Here is a 19,267-nt window from a genome sequence, read left to right as displayed (position 1 = left end):
TCTTTCCCTCACGGTTTGACTCTGCTCCATCAGTAATTCCTGTCAACTCCTCCTCTAACATACTCTATGAATCTGTCTGCTTGTCCCCCCTCCACTGCCCTGTCCTCCTCCGAGCCAGCATCCTAACTCCCCTACCTCACTGAAAAGCCTTCCCAGCTGTTCTGATTGCTTTGCTGCCTACCTGTAACTGACAATCCCCAAGGCAGCAAAAGCGAAGCTTTAAAATGTGAATCGGAGCACATCGTGCCCCTGCTTAACACCCTCCGCTGGGTTTTCACTCCTTTCAGAATAAATCAACTCTGCTTATACGGCACACAGGACCCTACCTGGCCTGGGCCTGGCCTCCCCTCCAGCTTTCTCCTTGATTTCGTTCTGGCAACACAAACCTTCTTTCTATTCCTGAAATATAGCAAACTCCTTCCTGCTTCAGAACCCTCCTGCTTGCTGTTCCCTCTGCCTATAACCCTGGCTCTTGAGATCCTCAGGTGGCTGGCTCCTGCTTGTCATTCTGATCTCAGCTCAAAGGTTTCTTCTCAAAACGGTGACTCTCAGAGTCACCTGCCCATGCTCCGGCCAGTCTCTTTCATATAAAAGTGGTTTACTTTCCCTTATCACCATTTGAAATTAAGTTTTTGTGTGTCTTCGTTCGTCTTCCTCCCCTCTGCCCCCCAACAGGGGCCCCTAACTACATTGTCCACTGCTACTCCCTGGCACCTGAACACTGCCTGAAACACATCTGGTCCCCAAAGAATATTTGTGCGACCAATAAATGAGTGATTCCAAGGAACGCCACTTAATAACCCCATAAATCTTTAATCTCGGCACCTGTTTCTTTATCTGTAAAACAGAAATGCTAATGCCTACTCCATCTAATGACTGTGAGAGGTCATTCATTCATAAATGAGGTAACATATGTAAAGCACCTGGCACAGGGCCTGACAGGAGCATTCTGAGTGGTGGCCGAAAAGCACAGTTGACCTTGAACAACATGGCTTTGAACCGCACAGGCCCACTTTGTGAATTTTTTTTTCAGTAAATACCTACAATACTGTATATGTATTTTCTCTTTTTTATGATTATCTTAATAACATTTCCTTATCTCTACCTTACTTTAGTGGGAGAATATAGTACATAATACATATAACATACAAAATATCTGTTAACTGACTGCTTCTGTTATCAGTAAGGCTTCAGGTCAACAGTAGGCTATTAGCAGCTAAGTTCTGGGGGAGTCAAATGTTATACATGGATTTTTAACTGCACAGGGCACCCTTAACCTCCATGTGATGCAGTGATAAGGAGCTTATACTAGAACTTGGTAAGTGCATTCACAGCACATATGAAATATCTTCTTGGCTCTACCAGTAAAGGTGGGGAGAGACTTCCATGGAGGAAAATGCTGAATTCTTCCAATTTTTCATGTGAGGGCTCCTGAGCCAGCAAAATTTGGGCACTTATAAGAAGATGCCCTCATTTGTACTCACTGGCTGGTAGGCCCTGGGGGAACTTGGTTTGTATTTGCATTTATACATCTTTCCTACTAAAATGCCAGCCTGGGTTTGCAGATGTCTAGATGGAACCTGGAAATCCCATTTAATTTTATATTTAGAAGAAAACTTACTTGACAACCTACCGTTTTTCTCAAATATGCCTATATAGAAATGACTCCAGTTTTAGAATCGTTTTCAAAGGAAATGGATGATAAACAATCATGCTCTTTTTTGTAACATCCAAATTATACTAAAAGCAGTATGGAAAATAGAACATGTACTCTCTGATCAGTTCCCTCAATTTATCCTTTTATAAGATTCATATAGCGTGTGTTAGCATCACATGGCTACATCTAAACCAAGAATAATAAATTTCACTCTCCAGCATTATTTTTCTAACTATTGTTTTCCCTTCTCAACCTACCTGATCCTGCCCACTTTTAAGAGTATATCTGACCAAAGGCTGGCTTATTTGATCCAGTGTCATTCCACTCTTAAAATAATCCATTTTACTTTTATGCTTCAATGTATTTTTATTATGCTCTTGTAAATCTGTGTTTATCACTAATTTTAGTTGAATGAATAGGGAATTAGACCAGATTAGAAGTCCCTAGTTAACCTGGATCCTAAAAACACGTCAAAGATGTTAAAGAAGGGATGATCATCACAATTCGAAAATTCCCTGGCATTCGCATTTTTTTATTTATTTTTTTTCTTCTTCTTCAAGAAGTCCCTCTAACATTTCTTATAATACTAGTTTGGTGGTGATAAACGCCTTTATCTTTTTCTTGTCTGGGAAGCTCTTTATCTGTCCTTCGATTCTAAATGATAACTCTGATGGGTAGAGTAATCTGGGTTGTAGGTCCCTGCTTTTCATCACTTTGAATATTTTGTGCCAATCCTTTCCGGCCTGCAAAGTTTCTGTTGAGAAATCAGCTGACAGTGTTATGGGAGGTAACTAACCTTGTAGGTAACTAACCACTTTTCTCTTGCTGCTTTTACGATTCTCTCATCTTTAACCTTTGGCGTTTTAATTATGACATGTCTTGGTGTGGGGCCTCTTTGGGTTCCTCTTGTTTGGGACTCTCTGGATTTACCAGGATGACCACTTTGTAAGTTATCTAAATGTCTAATCACTGGGTTATATACCTGAAACTAAGATAATATGTCAACGATAATTGAAAACAATAAAAACATAAAAAATTTTTAAAAATTCCCTGGAGTGCTGAAATTCCTCCTGTCTATCCCCTTGCTTGAGAAACAGGAAGTTACAGTAGCCCAAGACCAAACAAAGAACGAGGCCTGCGCTGGTGCACGTTAGCTTGGTAAATTGCGAGCATCTTATCATCTCAACAAACTGCCCTTCGGCCTCCCAGTCCTGCCACTCTCACATGTTCCATTCAGCTAGAAAAATACTCGGAGCGAGCTGGGCACAGGCCTTCCTGTTCTTCAACCTACAGGCACATCGGACAGAGGAAAACACGGACTCTTCTGGTTCATAAAAGGTTAGCACTTGACGTATTAAATCAGAAGATACTGAATGAACTCTGAAGGTGAGCATACTATAGCAGAATTGTTACAATGTGGGTGGATTCCGAGGAGAAGGAAGAAGAAATCATCGAGCTCTTCTACTGCTATCTTTTCGTTTCCTGCAAATAAAACTGAAGTCTAAACTAAGACGTCAATTTTTCATCGATTTCAGGTTGTTATGAATTTTTAGAAAGTAGCAGATTTTAATTACAAATACTCCGTGGCCCTATCATAGGAAAGAACTTTTTCTGTTAGATGAATTGGTCCCATGAAATCAGGTCAGGAAAGAAGCTCAGTGTTGCAGTCAAATATTATTTAAGGGCTGAGGATCCAATCTGGGAGTTGTTCTGATGGTAAATTCTCTCTCATCTCCTTCAGAGGCCGACGGTCACCATGACCCTGTATGCTGCTCGGTTCCTGCTTAGGTGTATTCCTGTAGCTTAAAAACTATTTTCCCCTCATGTTTCCTCCAAACCAAATCTCCTTTCTCCTCAATGCTGGCTGATTTAAGTCCAAAGAAAAACAATCAGATTATACTAAGTCATTTATAAGACTTTTCCATGACATTGCATTTCGAAAGATAATACTGGTTAATACAACCCGATCTTTGATCACTATAATTCAGGCAACATAGGGATATCTTCAAACTTCTAAATCATGCCCACTAACATAAAACAAACCTCTCATGTTTCGTGGCCATTACTAGAATAACAATGACCAGTATTTTCTTTTTGATAGGTTGTTGTGACCGCTTTAATCAGAGCCATGTCTCTCGCAGTATTTTAACTTGACCAATGTACTGATAATAGTTAAGAAATAATAATAAGGGAAGTGGGAGAAAGAACTCATACACATAGAGCGCTTTCCAGACATTAGGCAGCTGACGCTGGTTTTCTCATTTAATCTACACGTTCACTCTACTAAGTCTATGGAGTCGTTATTACTATCATCCTTCTACCAAAAAAAAAGGAGAATCTGAGGCTAGGAAGATTTAAGTACATCCTGAAATCCACATAGTTGGTAAGAAGCAGAGGCAAAATCTGAACTCGAAAATCTATGCTTTTTTAAAATAAATTCTGTTGTCTCATAATTTAACCTCAAGAAATATGTATCAAGCTCCCACTAGGCACATGGCATCATGCTGAATTTTTTTAAATGGTTAAGACACATAGGGTAGCCACACAAACTGAGGCCTGAATCTTAGCTCTGCCATTTCCTAGCTGTATGACCTTGGACAAGTTGTATGACCTTGGACAAGTTGCTTGACTTCCCTGAGTCTCACTCACCTCATCTTTAAAATAGGGCTAATATAAACCTCGTAGAGTTTTTAGTAGGCTAAAAAATTATGACATTTACAAATAATAATTGTTAATATTCATTGGATATTAACTATGTGCTGAGTACTATATGAACTCATGTAATTCTCTCAACGACCCTATAAGAAACTTGGTATTTATGAGGAAATAGGCACAGGGAAGTGAGGGCACTTGTCCAGGGCTACCCAGCTGTAGGCGGCAGTGCTGGGATTTGAACCCAGGCAGTGTGGTTCTAAACTGGTCTTAATTATCATGTTACACTGCCTCTCATTGCCTGGCACATAGTGGGGACTCAATAAATGGTAGTTTAAAAAAAATGTTTCCTTTCTAAGTATGAGGAATGCAATTAAAACAAGCACGTAAATCTCCATAATACAAAGAACATTATTACTCAAGAGACCTCAAAAAAGCAGGTCTCGATCTTTCTTTCACCCTCTCAAAAGAAAGGTATTCATAGCACATAGAGATGGACTTTAAAAAGTAGACACTCTTTTGCCAGAAATTCATGAAGAAAAGGGTGGAAGGAGAGTCAAAAGCAGTTATGTTTGGGAAAGATGAACAGTCTAGCTTGATCTAAGCAAAGATTTCAAAGACAAAAAAGTGAAGCGGGGTACCCCGGTCACAAAGGGTCTTGAATGCCATGTAAGAGGAATCTGAAGGCAATTCAAGAGCAGTGGGGCGTCATGGGAATGTTTTGCATAGGGGAGCCACTGCAACCATGAAATCAAGCTGTAGAAAATTCATTAATTCAGGAGTCATTTCTCTTGTGTGTGCTTGTCTCTCCACTCTGTACACTGTGTATGCATATCCAATGAGTACGCCTCTTCCCTCTGAAAAAATTAAACTAGCCTGATATTTATCACAAAGAAACCTTGAATGCAGCGGTGGAGGAATCTGAAGGTAATTCAGGAAGCAATGGGGGTCGGGGAAGCTTTCTGATACGGGAGCCCCACAATCAAGGCTAATCTAGAAAATTAGCAGGTAGTGATACATAAAATGACATAAAAAAGGGACACAAGGGATACTGATAAAAGTTGTCCATTTGTACAAACGACCAAGTTTACAATTCTGATTGCTTTCTTTATACATTCTTGAAATTTAAGAAGAGCATTACCTAAAAATAATTACTTAAAAGGCTTTATTAGACACTGATCACACTGTCTTAGACATGATCGCACTGAACTGCTGAAATACCAAAATGATGGGGAAACAATTATAAATCACGTGAAGTCCTGTGCTTGAATAATTCTCATTTTAATGGGAATCGTGAACTAAGTTTGGAGAATTGGACTGACTATATTTTTAGCTATCATTTATGCCTATTATTTTTCAGTTCTTAAAAAGCATACATAGTAGTAAACAGACATGAAATTAGATACTGTCTCTGGTTGGCCAGCTTCCAATATGCAATCTATACAAAAGAAATCCAGAAGAAAAAGTGCAATTCAATTCTGAAATTATGCTTCTACTGTCAGATAAGCAGAGACAGACGCAAAGACAACAATGAAAACGTTATCTGTGCCTGTTTTAATACAGTCTCAGTCCTTCAGAGGTCATGTCTACTGTGTATGCCTGTCTCTCACGCTGTTCAATGTATATGCATGTCCAATAAATTCAGCTCTTCCCTCCATTTAGTTTGCTTTCAAAAACAAACAAAAAAAAACAAAACAAAAAAAACCCTGAAACATCTTGGTGTATATCACAGAAGACCAGTCAAGAATGGCAGCTCAGATTTTTGACAGTAGTCATACTTGCACATAATCTTTATCCTAGAGGATTGGTCACTATCTCAAAAACATGCTAAGAAATCATAATTTATTTGATGTGCCATTCCAAAATTCATGGGTTCGCTGAAAATATAATCATTTACCATCATACATCTTTATTTCTAAGCTTAGTCACACCCTTTATGGGGTGGTTATCTAGTTTCACAGCCTTTCCTTTCTGAAACCACAGAAGGAAGGGGTTTGCCTTCCTCTAGTAGTTATTCTTCTGGACGCTATCAAGTGCTCTAAGCCAAATGTCAAGCAATGACTGCCCATTAGCTGTTGGCTACATTTCCTTCTTTCTTGTCTCAACAATATAAGTGATCTGCAGTACAGGATATACACTTTGTTTGCTATCTACAAATAGGCACAGTAGCCAGAGCTAAATTTTCTTCATATAGTTATTCATAAATTAAAATAATAAACACACACCCAGGGCAAGACTAGGGTAAGGAGAAGGAGGTGACTGGAATGCAAAAGTTAAGGAGGTATCACTCTGAGGGGTGTGCCTTAACTCCTCTCACCTTAGTCCTAGCCCTGCACACTTATGCGCATGTGCAAACAACACAGAACCCAAGGATGAGTCAATACTTTATAAATAAACAAGTCAAAGCCAGGGATCAGGGTTTCCCATGTTTTCTTTAAAGGCATATTCAGTTCAGGTCAACATTTAACAAAAGTGTGTTCATCTGCTCAACTCCCTCCAATGGTTCTCATTTCACTCAGTGTAAAAACCGAAGTCCTTATGCTCGTTCACAAGACAGCACATGACCGATCCTCTGACCCCCACGACCCCTCTGAACTCCCCCATCTACCAGCCTCACTGTGCCCGACACACTCCAAGCACGTGCCTGATTCAGGGTTGCAATGGCTCTTCCCCTAACGAGAATTCTTACTCTAGATCCTTGTATGACTTGTTTTCTCTTTTCCTTCTCTTTGTGTAAATGTCATCTTCTCAATGAAGCCTTCTCTGATTGCCCCCATCTCGAACTCTCCATTCCTCATCCCTGCTTCATTTCTCCAAACCATCTGATATGCTATATATTTTACTTACTTCTTAAATACAATTTTTACATAAATATAATAACATAACTCAAAACGTAAGGTCCCACTGGCAAGGAATTTTTAAAAATCTGTTTTGTGCATTGTTGCATCTACTGCGCCTAAGAGAATAGGTGCTGAGTAAATATCTGTGAAATGAGTATACGAGGTGCTGGGCAGACAGATTCAACTATGACATTGTTCCTACTATTCAAGTGGTAACGATATCCACGAATATTGCTTCCCAAATAAAGTCCAGCCTGTCAAATTATCTCCACTAGGGTCTTTGTCAATCTGTCGTTAACCTTTTGAAATTATTACCAACATTTCTTTAGAGAAGTACATTTAAATATTCTTCATAATAAGTGCACATATATGTATAATCTAGTTTAAGCAGAATCTAAAACCCAGAGAAAGACTAAGAAATGAATTTGAAAAGAGGCAGCTTGAAAAAGTAAATGTGTTGCTGGTAACATTCTGAACAAAGCTGAAGATAAATAGAATACATCCCTTTCACGGTTTTATGTCATCAATATGCACAACGTCCAAAAGCATTCTACTGAATTTTAAAAGTATGTTACAAATGACAACAATTTCTTACAAAACATCTTTCTTCTAACATTCTATTAATAAAATATATTTCCATTAAATGTCATCTCTTTTACACGACCTAGTCAATGAGAGTAAAAATAGTTTTTCAAAAAAATTGTTCTAACAGGCATTAAAGTCATATTTTTTAAATTACATTTAGCATGCCGACATCAATTTCATGAAGAATAGTTTCTTCTACAATGAATAATACGAAAGTAGAAATCATTGTTTACTATAAAAAGAGCCACTGAGCATGTAAGAGCCTTTTCCCCAACTTATCTTTCAATACTTTCATTTCTTAATTGAGAAAGATGGTGTATAATTTGACTATCATGATTCTGAGGACTGAAGACTTATCTACCAAATTCATCAAAAGAGGGGGAAAAAAAGCTCAGTTAGTGATGCCTTATTGAAAAGTCAAAAACCATATAAGGTAAACAATGCTGCTTGAATGAATACTTAAATCAGTAATCCTCATTTCTCAAATGTGCATTTCCTCTTTGCCAAATAAACATTTGGTATTTTTGTTTGTTACCAGAAACGACAGGAAGAGGAATGGAAAAAACAAAGATACTGACATTTTCCTAGTCTCTTCTACTCCATACAAAAGTTGGCATTTAATTTTTTTTAAACATTAGATATGATATTCTTATATTAAGCCTTATCAGTCATGTTTCCAAATAAATTCATTCAATGAAACTAATATATATCATATGACCCTTTTTAAGAGCAAAGTTGGCCCTCTGTTAGTTTTAGGTTTGGGCTCCTTAACCAGATATGTTATAAACAACATTAAAAATGATATGCAATCAACTAACTTAAGAAATTTCATTTTTATTGGCTTGAGAACACCAAACGCATCATGGGTTTCTCAGAAATTGTGTTGGTTATCCTAGTAAACCTGGAATCATATTCTGCAAAAGCAAAAGTGAAAAACAGACTAAAATGTTAGTGCCGTGACTTCAGACAGCAGCCAGCCCCTTCCCCAACCCCTTTGCCCAAGTAACATGACATAAAATGCTGCCAACTCTGCTTCTGCTGCTGAAACTCCAGCCAAGAGTTAAACATTACAGGAATTTAGTCAAAGTCAAATTTAGTCATCTGATCTAGAAATTCATTTTTAGCTTCAGGACTTGGAAGTGGAGAGTCTTCTGAGATCATCCAGGGAAGAGATGGGAATATCAGGTGAGGGTCTGTTGTATGATGTGCCCGCAATCACACAGCTGCAGGAGCAGAACTCAACGTAAAACTCAAGTCTCCCAACTCCTCATACAATTCTTCCCACGAGCACGCAATGCCTCCTTTGGAGGGCCCACCATTTTGGTTATCTTTAAGTGAAGACATTTGGATTCAACCGAAAAAAGAATTAACTTTCAGATTTCGTTTTTTAACTGAGGGTAACAAATGACCATGGATAAGAATAAATAATCCAGCCTTTGGGTAATATATTAGCACCAGATTATTTGGTCAACATCTTGTCCTAAAAGCAATGGATCGTTTTAGAAAAAATTAATCCCATAACAAACAGGCAATGAGGTTGGCTTTAGAAGAAGCGAGAAAAAATAAATATTCTTTTTTTTCTCTGGGCTAGAAGTGGTCTGTCCATTGGCATGAATGAAGAAAACGTCTGTAACATTTTCTAGTGCTGGAAAAACAAGCTGTTCCTAGCTAGAGGCAGAGACTGAGGAGCCAGCACAGGACAGAGCCCAGGGCAAGTCAAGCACAGAAGGGTATTTGAAGTATTCTCTGGACCACGTTCTCTTACCATTTTCTCTGAACCAACAGTAAAACCTCATTGAAAGTTACAGTCTAATATCTAAGGCTTTGTTCTAAAAACCTCAGAAAAACATTTGCACAAAGATGTTCAGTGCAGCACTGTCTGTAAAAGCAAACAAACACAGTATCTATCAATAAAGGACTATTAAATCAGGTATAGTGCAACCGTATGCTTGAACACCATGCAGTCATAAAAAATAAGCTATATCTGTATGCACTAATATGGAAAGATCTCAAGAGATATTATGTGAAAAGGGCAATGTGGTTTTTTTAAAGTCAGTAGGTAAGTAGATAGCAGTCTTACTGGTAATAAATGCATCAATTTTGGTATCTTATTACACATAAACTTTTCTCTGGAATTGAATCTAAGCAGCTGAGAATAGTGCTTACTTCAAGGAATGGGGACATTTCACTTTTCATTTGTTATTTAAATTGTTCTGTTTGAATTTAACTGTATGTATATATTTCTCTTTTACATCAAAAGTTTCCCTGGACAGTGAGCTTATAGTTCTCAGGATTGAAAAAGAAGCTTTTAGCTTTTTAGCTTTTTGCTTTCTGAATTATACCTTAGTTATCAGTTATGCTGTGGTGAGGAGCCTCTGGCCAAAGCAGCTGACAGAGACCAGTTTGGGTGTGGGTAGGACAGGTGACCAGAGGCCCCAGCAAATATTTCATATTATGTTTTAATATCCAGTAGGACTAATCTCCTTGAATTACACTTCTTTTTAAGAATTTCACATATTTCATTTTATAAAATGAATAACAGCATCATAAAAAAGATTCTATTGGCATTTTAATTAGAATTTCACTTCTTATATAGACATATTTAAAGAAAATTATTTTTTTTACAATATTGTGTCATCTTACGAAAGAGCACAGTAGGTCTCTCCAATGACTTAAATTTTTTATGCTCCTCGGTGTCGTTTTTAAATTTTCCTCATATCGCTCTTGTATGTTATATCTAACTTCAAATGTCTTATTCTTGATATTTAATATGCTTAATTACCGTTTAAAAAATTTACAACCGTGTTTGGAATACTTTTCCACCACTTCTCCAATTGGCGAATTTCACTCATTCTTCAAGGCCCCATTCCAATACCACTTGCTTTGTAAAGTCTTCTTTGGCCCAGTATTCATCCAATCGGGATGGCCCAGGTCCTTCTGCTGTGCTCCTGCAACACTCTGTAGGTAGCATCATCACGCCAGGTCATAGTGTGCTGCAACGTCTGTACACAGATCTCTCACCTTCATTAGTCTGGGAGCTCTGTAACTACAGGAGCTAGTACCCCTCAAGCCTAGCTCATAGCAAGCCCTCGGTGATTACACTGAATAAATGAATGAATGAATGAATGAATGCCATAATCATAGAATATGTTTCTTCATATTTCAGTAGCATTTTTGCAATGCTAACAGTGATAACATTAATAAATGGTAGAATTTGGAATAATGTGATGACAGGGTTTTTTCCCCCCAAACATATACCATGTTTAAAAATGCAGAAAATTATCTGTAAAATAGTCTGTGTAGAACTATCCTTCGGTTTCCTATCTCACTCAGTCTCACTCATATCTTCACAGTGGCCTTACAAGGACCAATCTGACCACTATCTCTCTGACTCCATCTCCATCCCTCTCCCCTGTACTCTCTGATCCAGCCACACTGGACTCCCTGCTGGTCCGAGGACACACAAGCAGGGTAGATCTCAAGGCTTATGACTGCTTATCTCACAGCATAGAAAACCCTTCCACTAGAATCCGCGTGACCCCCTCGTTTCCCTCAGGGCTCTGCTCAAATGTCACTTTATCAAAGAGGACTTCCGCTAACATCTCATATGAAATAGCACCTTCCCTTCCCTCTCTCTCATCTCCCCAGCGTTTTCTCTTCTACTTGCTTTTTATTTTCCTTCATAGCACTTTAGTCACGATAAATGTTGATTTGGTAAGTAGCTATCTCACCTCAATATGTAGAACAACTTAAGCACTTAGCAGGTGTTCAGTTAATACTGAATGACAGGATAAATGAATACATTATTTATAAGTGTAATTCTACAATGTAGATAAAAGTGTCTAATCGGAGAATATATTCCCCTAAAATAAACAGTAACTAAGGAACTGGTGAGTAAACTAAACCATCACTGATGCTCAGGCTCATTACTCACCCAAATGCTTAAATGAATCCAAATTAAGCTTCCCTTATTTTACACAGAATAACAACAACAAAAATCTCCCTACAATCCATTAGAGATCGCCAACCCTAACCTCTTTTCTACATTTTTTAATATTAAAAAATTATGGCGTTCCTCCCCTCCCTCCTTCCCCCAGACTCTGGGACTCCTCTCCTTCTGTTCATTACCACTTGGAGCTGAAAGCCAGAAATAGCTGTTTACTTCATTGTCCTCATTTCCCTTCATTGTTGCCATTCAGTTCTCTGGTGCCTACCCTGTTGTGGATGTGTTTTTTAAATGAATTCCCAATTAAGTGGAGAAAGAAAAGCATGAATAAAGACCTTGGACACAGTTTTAAGCACAACATATTATAGGATATTTCTTTATCTATTTATAACATGACTCTAACATAGTTACATACATACCATCAAATATTATTCACATATGTAATAATGTTAAAGAGCTGGAGAAAGAACACACTATACAAAATAAAGAACTTTAATTTATTAAAATGCGAATAACAATAATTGTGCATGTAGAGCTCTTTCTCTGATGAACCTAAAAAAAAGAAATTAACAAAGACCCAAATCATATGACCTCTAATCAATCAGCGAGTAATTTTGAGTGCTTGACCCACAACTCCTGCTTTCATTTTTATTCTAATGCAGGGCTCAATAATACAAAGAATTTTATAAATATATCTGGTACATAATGACTTGCCCACCCAATAATTATAAAACGAAATATGAACAATTCCTTCATAGTGGTAAATGCATGTTAGATAATTTTCTCAATAAAATAATACAATGAACTCAGGAAATAAATCTCAAATACATTGGCAGAAAGTCATTAAGTAAGAAGTGAGTCCAAAAATAACTGTAGGTAAATCAAACTACACATTTTAAAGCTGCTTTGATCTTGCATTAACCAGAAGAAATGGAGCCGCTCATTTAAAATGACTATGGAGGGACCAAAGGCACTAAACACTTCCTTCCCACAGTAGTTCTCTCTCTAGGTAACCTACCCCACTAGAAGAAAACTATTATGTGAATTACCAACCAACCAACCAACAAAAAAATATTCCAAAAATTCATTTGAGTTTGACTTTGTAGTAAATGTTAGTCTACAACAGCAACTACAAATGAGCATACTTACTTCCCATGTGAGTAAACAGCCCAGAATGTGCTGGATCAAAGGGGAGGAAATAGCCAGCCCAGGGTTTAAGTTAAATTTTGATGTTGATAATATACAGTGTGGCTAATACTATAGGCAGAGATTCAGATACTGACCCAAATTCTACCTTTCGAGACCAAGGAATAGATTGACACCTAAACACGTGCTAGCTAAAAACTCCACTAGTAAGGAGGAACGCAGTCCCAATTTGCCTGGGATAGCCCACTAAACACCTGTTGTCCCAGCATCCCATCAGGTTTAGCATTTGTCCTAGACAGAAGAATCTTATTTGGATGACAACTTATATGGTGCATGTAAATAAAATAAGGTATATATTTAAATGTGATCAATTAATATTGATCAGCTCCTATTTGCTCCAGCCTCATTCAATCACAAATTCTAACACGTTTTAATATCTCTCCACCTAAAAAATCATAACAATCCTCACCCCAGAGTGCTTAATAAATATTTGTTAAATGACTTCATCAATTAACATATTGGCATATCAGATCAGGAACGGATTTGGAATAAATCTGGCTATTCTAGGAAAGAGGTTCAATAAATACTTGCTGATTAAATATCAGTGGGGTGGGTCAATCAAAAGAGTTAACCACTGTCCATCACATTGTCTTCCTGTTTGCTGTTAAGAAATTGCCAGATAATGGCTGGCATTTCTGAATGTTCTTAGGGGCAGGGAAGAGAAGAAAGCATGTATTTTCTGTGGAAACCCTTTTATACCTAATATAAATTGCAACTCTCTCAGCTTCTATTTTATTCTTAATAAAGAAAAATGTTATCATTCAATTTACATCAGCACATACTTAAGTTATACCCAAATCCAATGTCTCTATTTTCTATGCTTAATAGTCTTGTTTAATCTGCAACAATCCCTCTGTCGAGCGTGTGCACTCACGTTCTCTCTCTCGCTCCCTCTCTCTTCTCACCTCTTAATACAGTCCCACCCTCCAGTTTGTAGGTGAGTTGGTTTGGGCCCCAAGGTGTTGTCTGTGACAGAATGATCACATTTGTATTCTAGACCATGAGGTATTCACAAAGGCAGCAAAGAGTATACCCCAACTCTTGTGGGGGAGGAAACAAGAGCCAAAAATGAGAGTGCCCAGTAGAGCCTACAGGAAACACAGGGTTCACTCTGTCCATGCGGTAGCATCATAGGTACATGTTTAGTCTTGCCACACCATCGCCACAATGGGTGACAACATGGGCTGCAGGAGAAGACCACAGAACTTCAAAATGCTTCTTAAGAAGTCCTTAAATGAACAAAACAGGTTCTTTTTGGCACAAGCTGCTACGTATTTTGAAAAAGAACAACCCCACTATACTAGTCTAGTGAAGGCAATGTGTGCTGTCAGTTTTTAGTGACATTATAAAATTTAATGGATTTAGACAGACAGCTGTATTTCAATGATGTAAGTTTGATTATAAACTCCAGGAAGGCTGAATAGATAGATGCCTATTGGAAAAATGGGTGGATAGAAGGATGGAAGGATGATATTCTTAGAGACTGTTGCTTTAATTAGGGTGAAATGCTAGCCACTCTCATTTGTTTTCCTTCTTCTACCCAAGGACATTAGAAACAAATGATTAAGCAGACAATGGCAGCCACAAGTGAAGTAGAGTTCGAGTCTTAATAATTAGCATCTTATGAATGGAGCGACAAAATGTCAAATTGTATCGAGTGACTACTAGTACTTATGTCAATGAACACTCATGTGAATGAAGTTGGAGAAGAACCTGAAACCACAGGCTCCTGAAAAAAGAAATGTTTCTCCCGTAAAAGACGATGACTAATTTACTATCTGAAAGATACTGTTCCATAAATTTTACAAAATTTCATCTTTCATTTTAAAGTAGTGCTGTTTTGTTTCTCTCTAAAACTGAGGGAACTAGTAATGTGCATGTAAAAATAGAGTCAGTGAAGAATGCACACTTGTTCCTGGGGGAATGGCCTTTCCATTCATGTTGCTGGGTGGTTGTGCATTCGGCCCTCCCGAGTGCCAGCACTCTTAGTGCTGGGATGCTCTGGGGTCAGGTACAAAACTAAAGATAAGGCTCAGATAGCCTAATCTGTCACATGAAAAGAAACCCAAGGAAGGGCTTTTGGCAAAATTTCTTCCTAAATGAGAACTGTGGTCATGGTCGAGATAAAATGTAACTCACTGCACTATAATTGGGCAAAAAAATACCATCTCTAATATTGTGGGCAGTGGAACAATAACCAGGGATGAGTTATTCTGAATGTACTGAGGACAGACCTCCCACTTGTCTTCCTTACATCTATAGTTCTCTATAGGAAAGCCTTAGGAAAAGGCTTTGGCGTAAGTAAAGGCTTACTAGTTTGATACATCATTCCCTCGTCTTCCCCACTCTTCACTTCCTCCCAACTGCAAATCCTGTACCCCCTCACGCATCACTGACTCCTTGCTCTCTACATATCCTGCCCTTTCGTCCCTTCTGGAAGGAAACCATATTTTTTCAGTATTCTACTGCCAAATTCCTATTCACCCTTCAAGATCCAGCTTCAAATTCGAAGCTGTTTCCAGTCACGATTAGTTGACCCTTCCATACCGGCTGAATCATTCCTGGATGATAATCTTTATCAGCTGTGTACATAACTTTACACACACAGAGAAACACACACACACACACACACACACACTTCAGTGTGAGCTCCTGTGGCAGGCAGACTAACCTTTTTTCATTTTGTCTACCTAGCCCCTAGCTGTTGCATTAAGTGATATCAACTTTTAAATAAGATCAGAAATATGTATATGTTAATAAAATCAGTTATCCAAACAAGAATTTGATTAATCCTTGAACCACACATACATACGATGACTTTGTACTTATAGCTTAAAATATAAGAACTAGTCTAAGAATTGGTTTTATTACAAATTCAAGGACACACATATTAAATATATTAGAGTCACTGCCTATGGGAAGAGAGAATGAGATGGGAGGATGGAGATAAAAAATATACCAATAAATAAATTAAACAAGAAAGAGGTCTGATGAGCTGATGATGATAGCCAGCCATAACTTGAGAAGGATGATTAACTCAACCTTCTCTAAATTAAAAAAAAAAAAAAGTAATGCTGTTCACAGATACAATGTAGAAATAATTCAACCTTCTGAAAATCTTTTCTGAAACATAATTTTCCCACATGTGAGATACCAATGTCAAAAATTATTTCTCTCATGTAAAAAAAAAAAATCTATTGAAATGGAACCCATTTATTTTAAATGCAAAAGAAGGACTTCCAGGAAGTGTAGTGTGTTGCTGTTTTGATTTATTTTAATACCCAAACTAATAATGACTAAACATGGCTTTCGAATATATCTTCTCTTTTCAGTTTGATAAACTGCTTGAGAGTTGTGTAACTCAGAAGAAAAACTGTAGCTGATAAAGGTCAGAAAAAATTGCCTCACTTAACACCAAATAAGGACTCTTGGTACATTAATCTTTATGACATCACTGTGCAAGAATCTGATAAAGGCATAGTGATAAAATGAGTGGCATAACAAGCGAAGCTACAAGAGGTAAAAGAAGAAACAGAACAGACGCTCCTCTTTATCAATGAACAGTTACGTGTTCTTTGAGCTCTACTGTAAGCATGGAAGCTGAAGAAGTCAACGAAAATGAGTGTAGCTCTGATTCCGATATTCCCTATGTACCCCAATCTTATGAAAGAGTCACTGTCCGGCAGAGGGCTTTGCTGCTACTCTATAAAGCTGATGGCAGTCCTCACCACCTCTCTGCTTTCAGTGGATACTGCCAGGGACTCGGCTCAGTCTGCAACTAAAACTCATGCCAAACTTAGGACAATGGAGTCAATCATGCCCAACCATCTCCCTCATTACTGCAATCTCGATCATGGAAAAGACAGAGAGTCCCCATACCTGCTCATTTCCTCAATCCTCGGTGTCATTAGCAAGTGTCCATGGAGATGTTTCTAAATGTACCGAGAATTCCAAATTATTTACAAAGGCCGTTTCCTTTAAATCTCAAATACAAGGCATTTTCTCTCTTTTCTTAGTCAATCAATGATTGTGATGTTTACTATAATATTCAAAGGACTAATAATAGAGAAGCAGTAAGACAAAGTGGATGCGATCAGAAGTCAGACAGAGCTGGGTGGACATCAGGACCTGCCACTTATCAACTGTTTGAGCTCGGATAAGTTATGTAACCCTCAAAAACCTCGGTACCCTCATCTGTAAAGTGGGGAGGTGATGACAGTATCTATTTGCCTCAGTTATTGTGAAGATAAAATGACACATGTCAAAATAAAAATCATGCAATAATTGACATAAAAATCATGCAATAATTGATAGTTATTATCATGTTCCTCCTGCCTCTGCAAGATTAGTCAGATTTTAAACAGTTAAATGCTAAGTATCAACATGGGATTTGAGGGGGAAACAAGACAGCCGAGTGAGATGTCTGCGTCTGACTCCAAATCATCCTGCTTGAAACCAAGTTCAAGAAGAACTATTTGAGAACTCAGGACCAATCCAGCACTCTAGTCCTCTGAATCACTAGGGCCCTCTTCACTTCATATCCTCAGATAAACCACGGAGACCCTGGAGGGGCCAGAGACCAGGTGACACTGGGGAGGTTACCTAATGAACTTGATACTTCCTAGGACACACCAAGGTTCCCAGTAGTTACTTGGCCCCATATGGTGTGCAAGGCTCTGTACTCAGGGGTTTGGGTGGCGTAGGGCTGGACCAGAAGTGGACTCTGACCACAGAGAGTTTTACAACCTATGAGAGATATTCCCCCACACGTTCCTGGTTGTACATGGGACAGACAGAGGTCAGAATGGAAAGCCTCGGTCTTAGAATACAGTTCAGAGATTGTACAGCTGGAGTCACTCAGAAGATCCCATATACATATCCGGCCCCCTAAAATCATATCTGTTCCACCCTCTTTTTTCTTTCTCCAACATGCACACATTATTAGGCGTCATTAGGCGGGTACCATTTCTGGGCCCCATATCACCTCTGTAGCCTCATATCTGCAAATATAAATTCTGTCATTCCACCCAGCCCTTATCATTCCATTTCCAGGTACAGAACCAACCAATCATATTGCTAGATCAACAAAAACCAGTTTCCTTAAAAAGGAAATTAAACATTCTGGATAGAAATTACTCTATTCATGACGTGCCCGGGAATGAATCCTGAAAAGCAGCACTTAACCATCCAACACATGTCATCAAATTCCTAAACACCCCCCTCCCCCCAAAAGCAGGGTTAACCCTTCAGAGTTAAAAAAAGAAAAAAAGAAAACTCTGTAACTCCTCCTATGAGTTTCAGGGTGTCCAGCGGGGTGGGATTATTGCTTTGCAAACACTCTTTTAACATTTCCCTTGCGTGCTCATGGCAAAACAACCAAATCACTTCATTTTCATTGCTGGCAAGTTGCACAATGACTTGATCTCTTTAATATTTCACTCATAGTAGCAGCCACCGAGCTATGACTAACCCGCTCTCCCCAGCATCACCACTGGCTCCAGATGGTAAGAAATACATTCCCTTCACTCTTTGCCTGAAAAGATGTTCTGATTTTTTTTCTTTCACCCAGTTTCACCTGCAGTAACTGTTTCACTTCAGAAAGAAAACCGTGAGTGTGTGTCTCTGTGTGTGTGGGGCGGGGGGATTAATGCAAATAGGAGTGCAGGTAGGGAATTTACTTTTTCTAATGGTGTGTAAGCACTGCAGCTTTAAATCTTACTGCATCAAGCCCTGGATTCCTTCCATAACCGAGCTGCAAAATGGTAACAAGAAAGGAGGAAAAAAAAAATACCTCTTCCTCCCTCCGGGCCAGCCCTTCAGCCGGTTCCCCAGCCGGACAGGCAGCAGTGAGCCCATCCTCCACGCTCTCCAGGCTCAGACCTGCAGCTTGTACAGGTGAGCTGGGCACCGACCTTAGCAGTCAGGCTTCGCCCACACCCGGGGATCAAGGTCAAGGGCAAGGGCTTCCTTGCACTCCCCAGAGCCTAGAGATCTGATGGCAAAGTTTCAGGCCGGATTGGGGCCAGCGCGGCTCTCGCAGGCCCTCGCCCTCCCGCACCTGCCTGGCCCGCCCTGGTCTGCACCCTGACCCGCGCCGTGAGGCACCCGGCCTGGGCGCGGGATCCGTGGCCGGTGCGCACCTGGCCCCAACTCACCCCTTGCGGACATGGTTCAGGGAGCAGGAGCCGAAGCAGCGAGCGCAGAGGAGAAACCCGGCAGGGCGTGGAAAGGAAAATATCCCCGAAACGCACACCCGCGCAAACGCGCCGGCGGTGGGGAGGCGGCTCGCAGCCTGGGGACGCCTCCCGCAGGACACCTGGATGCCTGGGGACGAGCGGCCAAGGGGACCCGCCGCCCGGGTAAGGCAACGCTGACAGCTAG

At 39.4% G+C, this 19,267-nt stretch overlaps 1 protein-coding gene across 1 annotated transcript in view; it reads right to left on the bottom strand.

Annotated features, from left to right (window-relative positions):
* The window catches only part of ABLIM1 (actin binding LIM protein 1), a 256,869-nt gene extending 237,608 nt beyond the window's left edge, over nucleotides 1–19,261 (bottom strand). Inside the window, exon 1 of the mRNA XM_015596345.2 lies at nucleotides 19,042–19,261. Within this exon, the coding sequence (XP_015451831.1) occupies nucleotides 19,042–19,054 (13 nt within the window). The 5' untranslated portion in view covers nucleotides 19,055–19,261. The remainder of the gene's footprint in view (nucleotides 1–19,041) is intronic.
* Between the last annotated feature and the right edge of the window lie 6 nt (nucleotides 19,262–19,267).

This window comes from Pteropus alecto, unplaced genomic scaffold (genome assembly GCF_000325575.1).
Source record: "Pteropus alecto unplaced genomic scaffold, ASM32557v1 scaffold177, whole genome shotgun sequence".
Classification (NCBI taxonomy): Eukaryota; Metazoa; Chordata; class Mammalia; order Chiroptera; family Pteropodidae; genus Pteropus; species Pteropus alecto.
The sequence above is the reverse complement of the archived record's forward strand: the minus strand, read 5'-3'. Positions and strand labels throughout refer to the sequence as shown.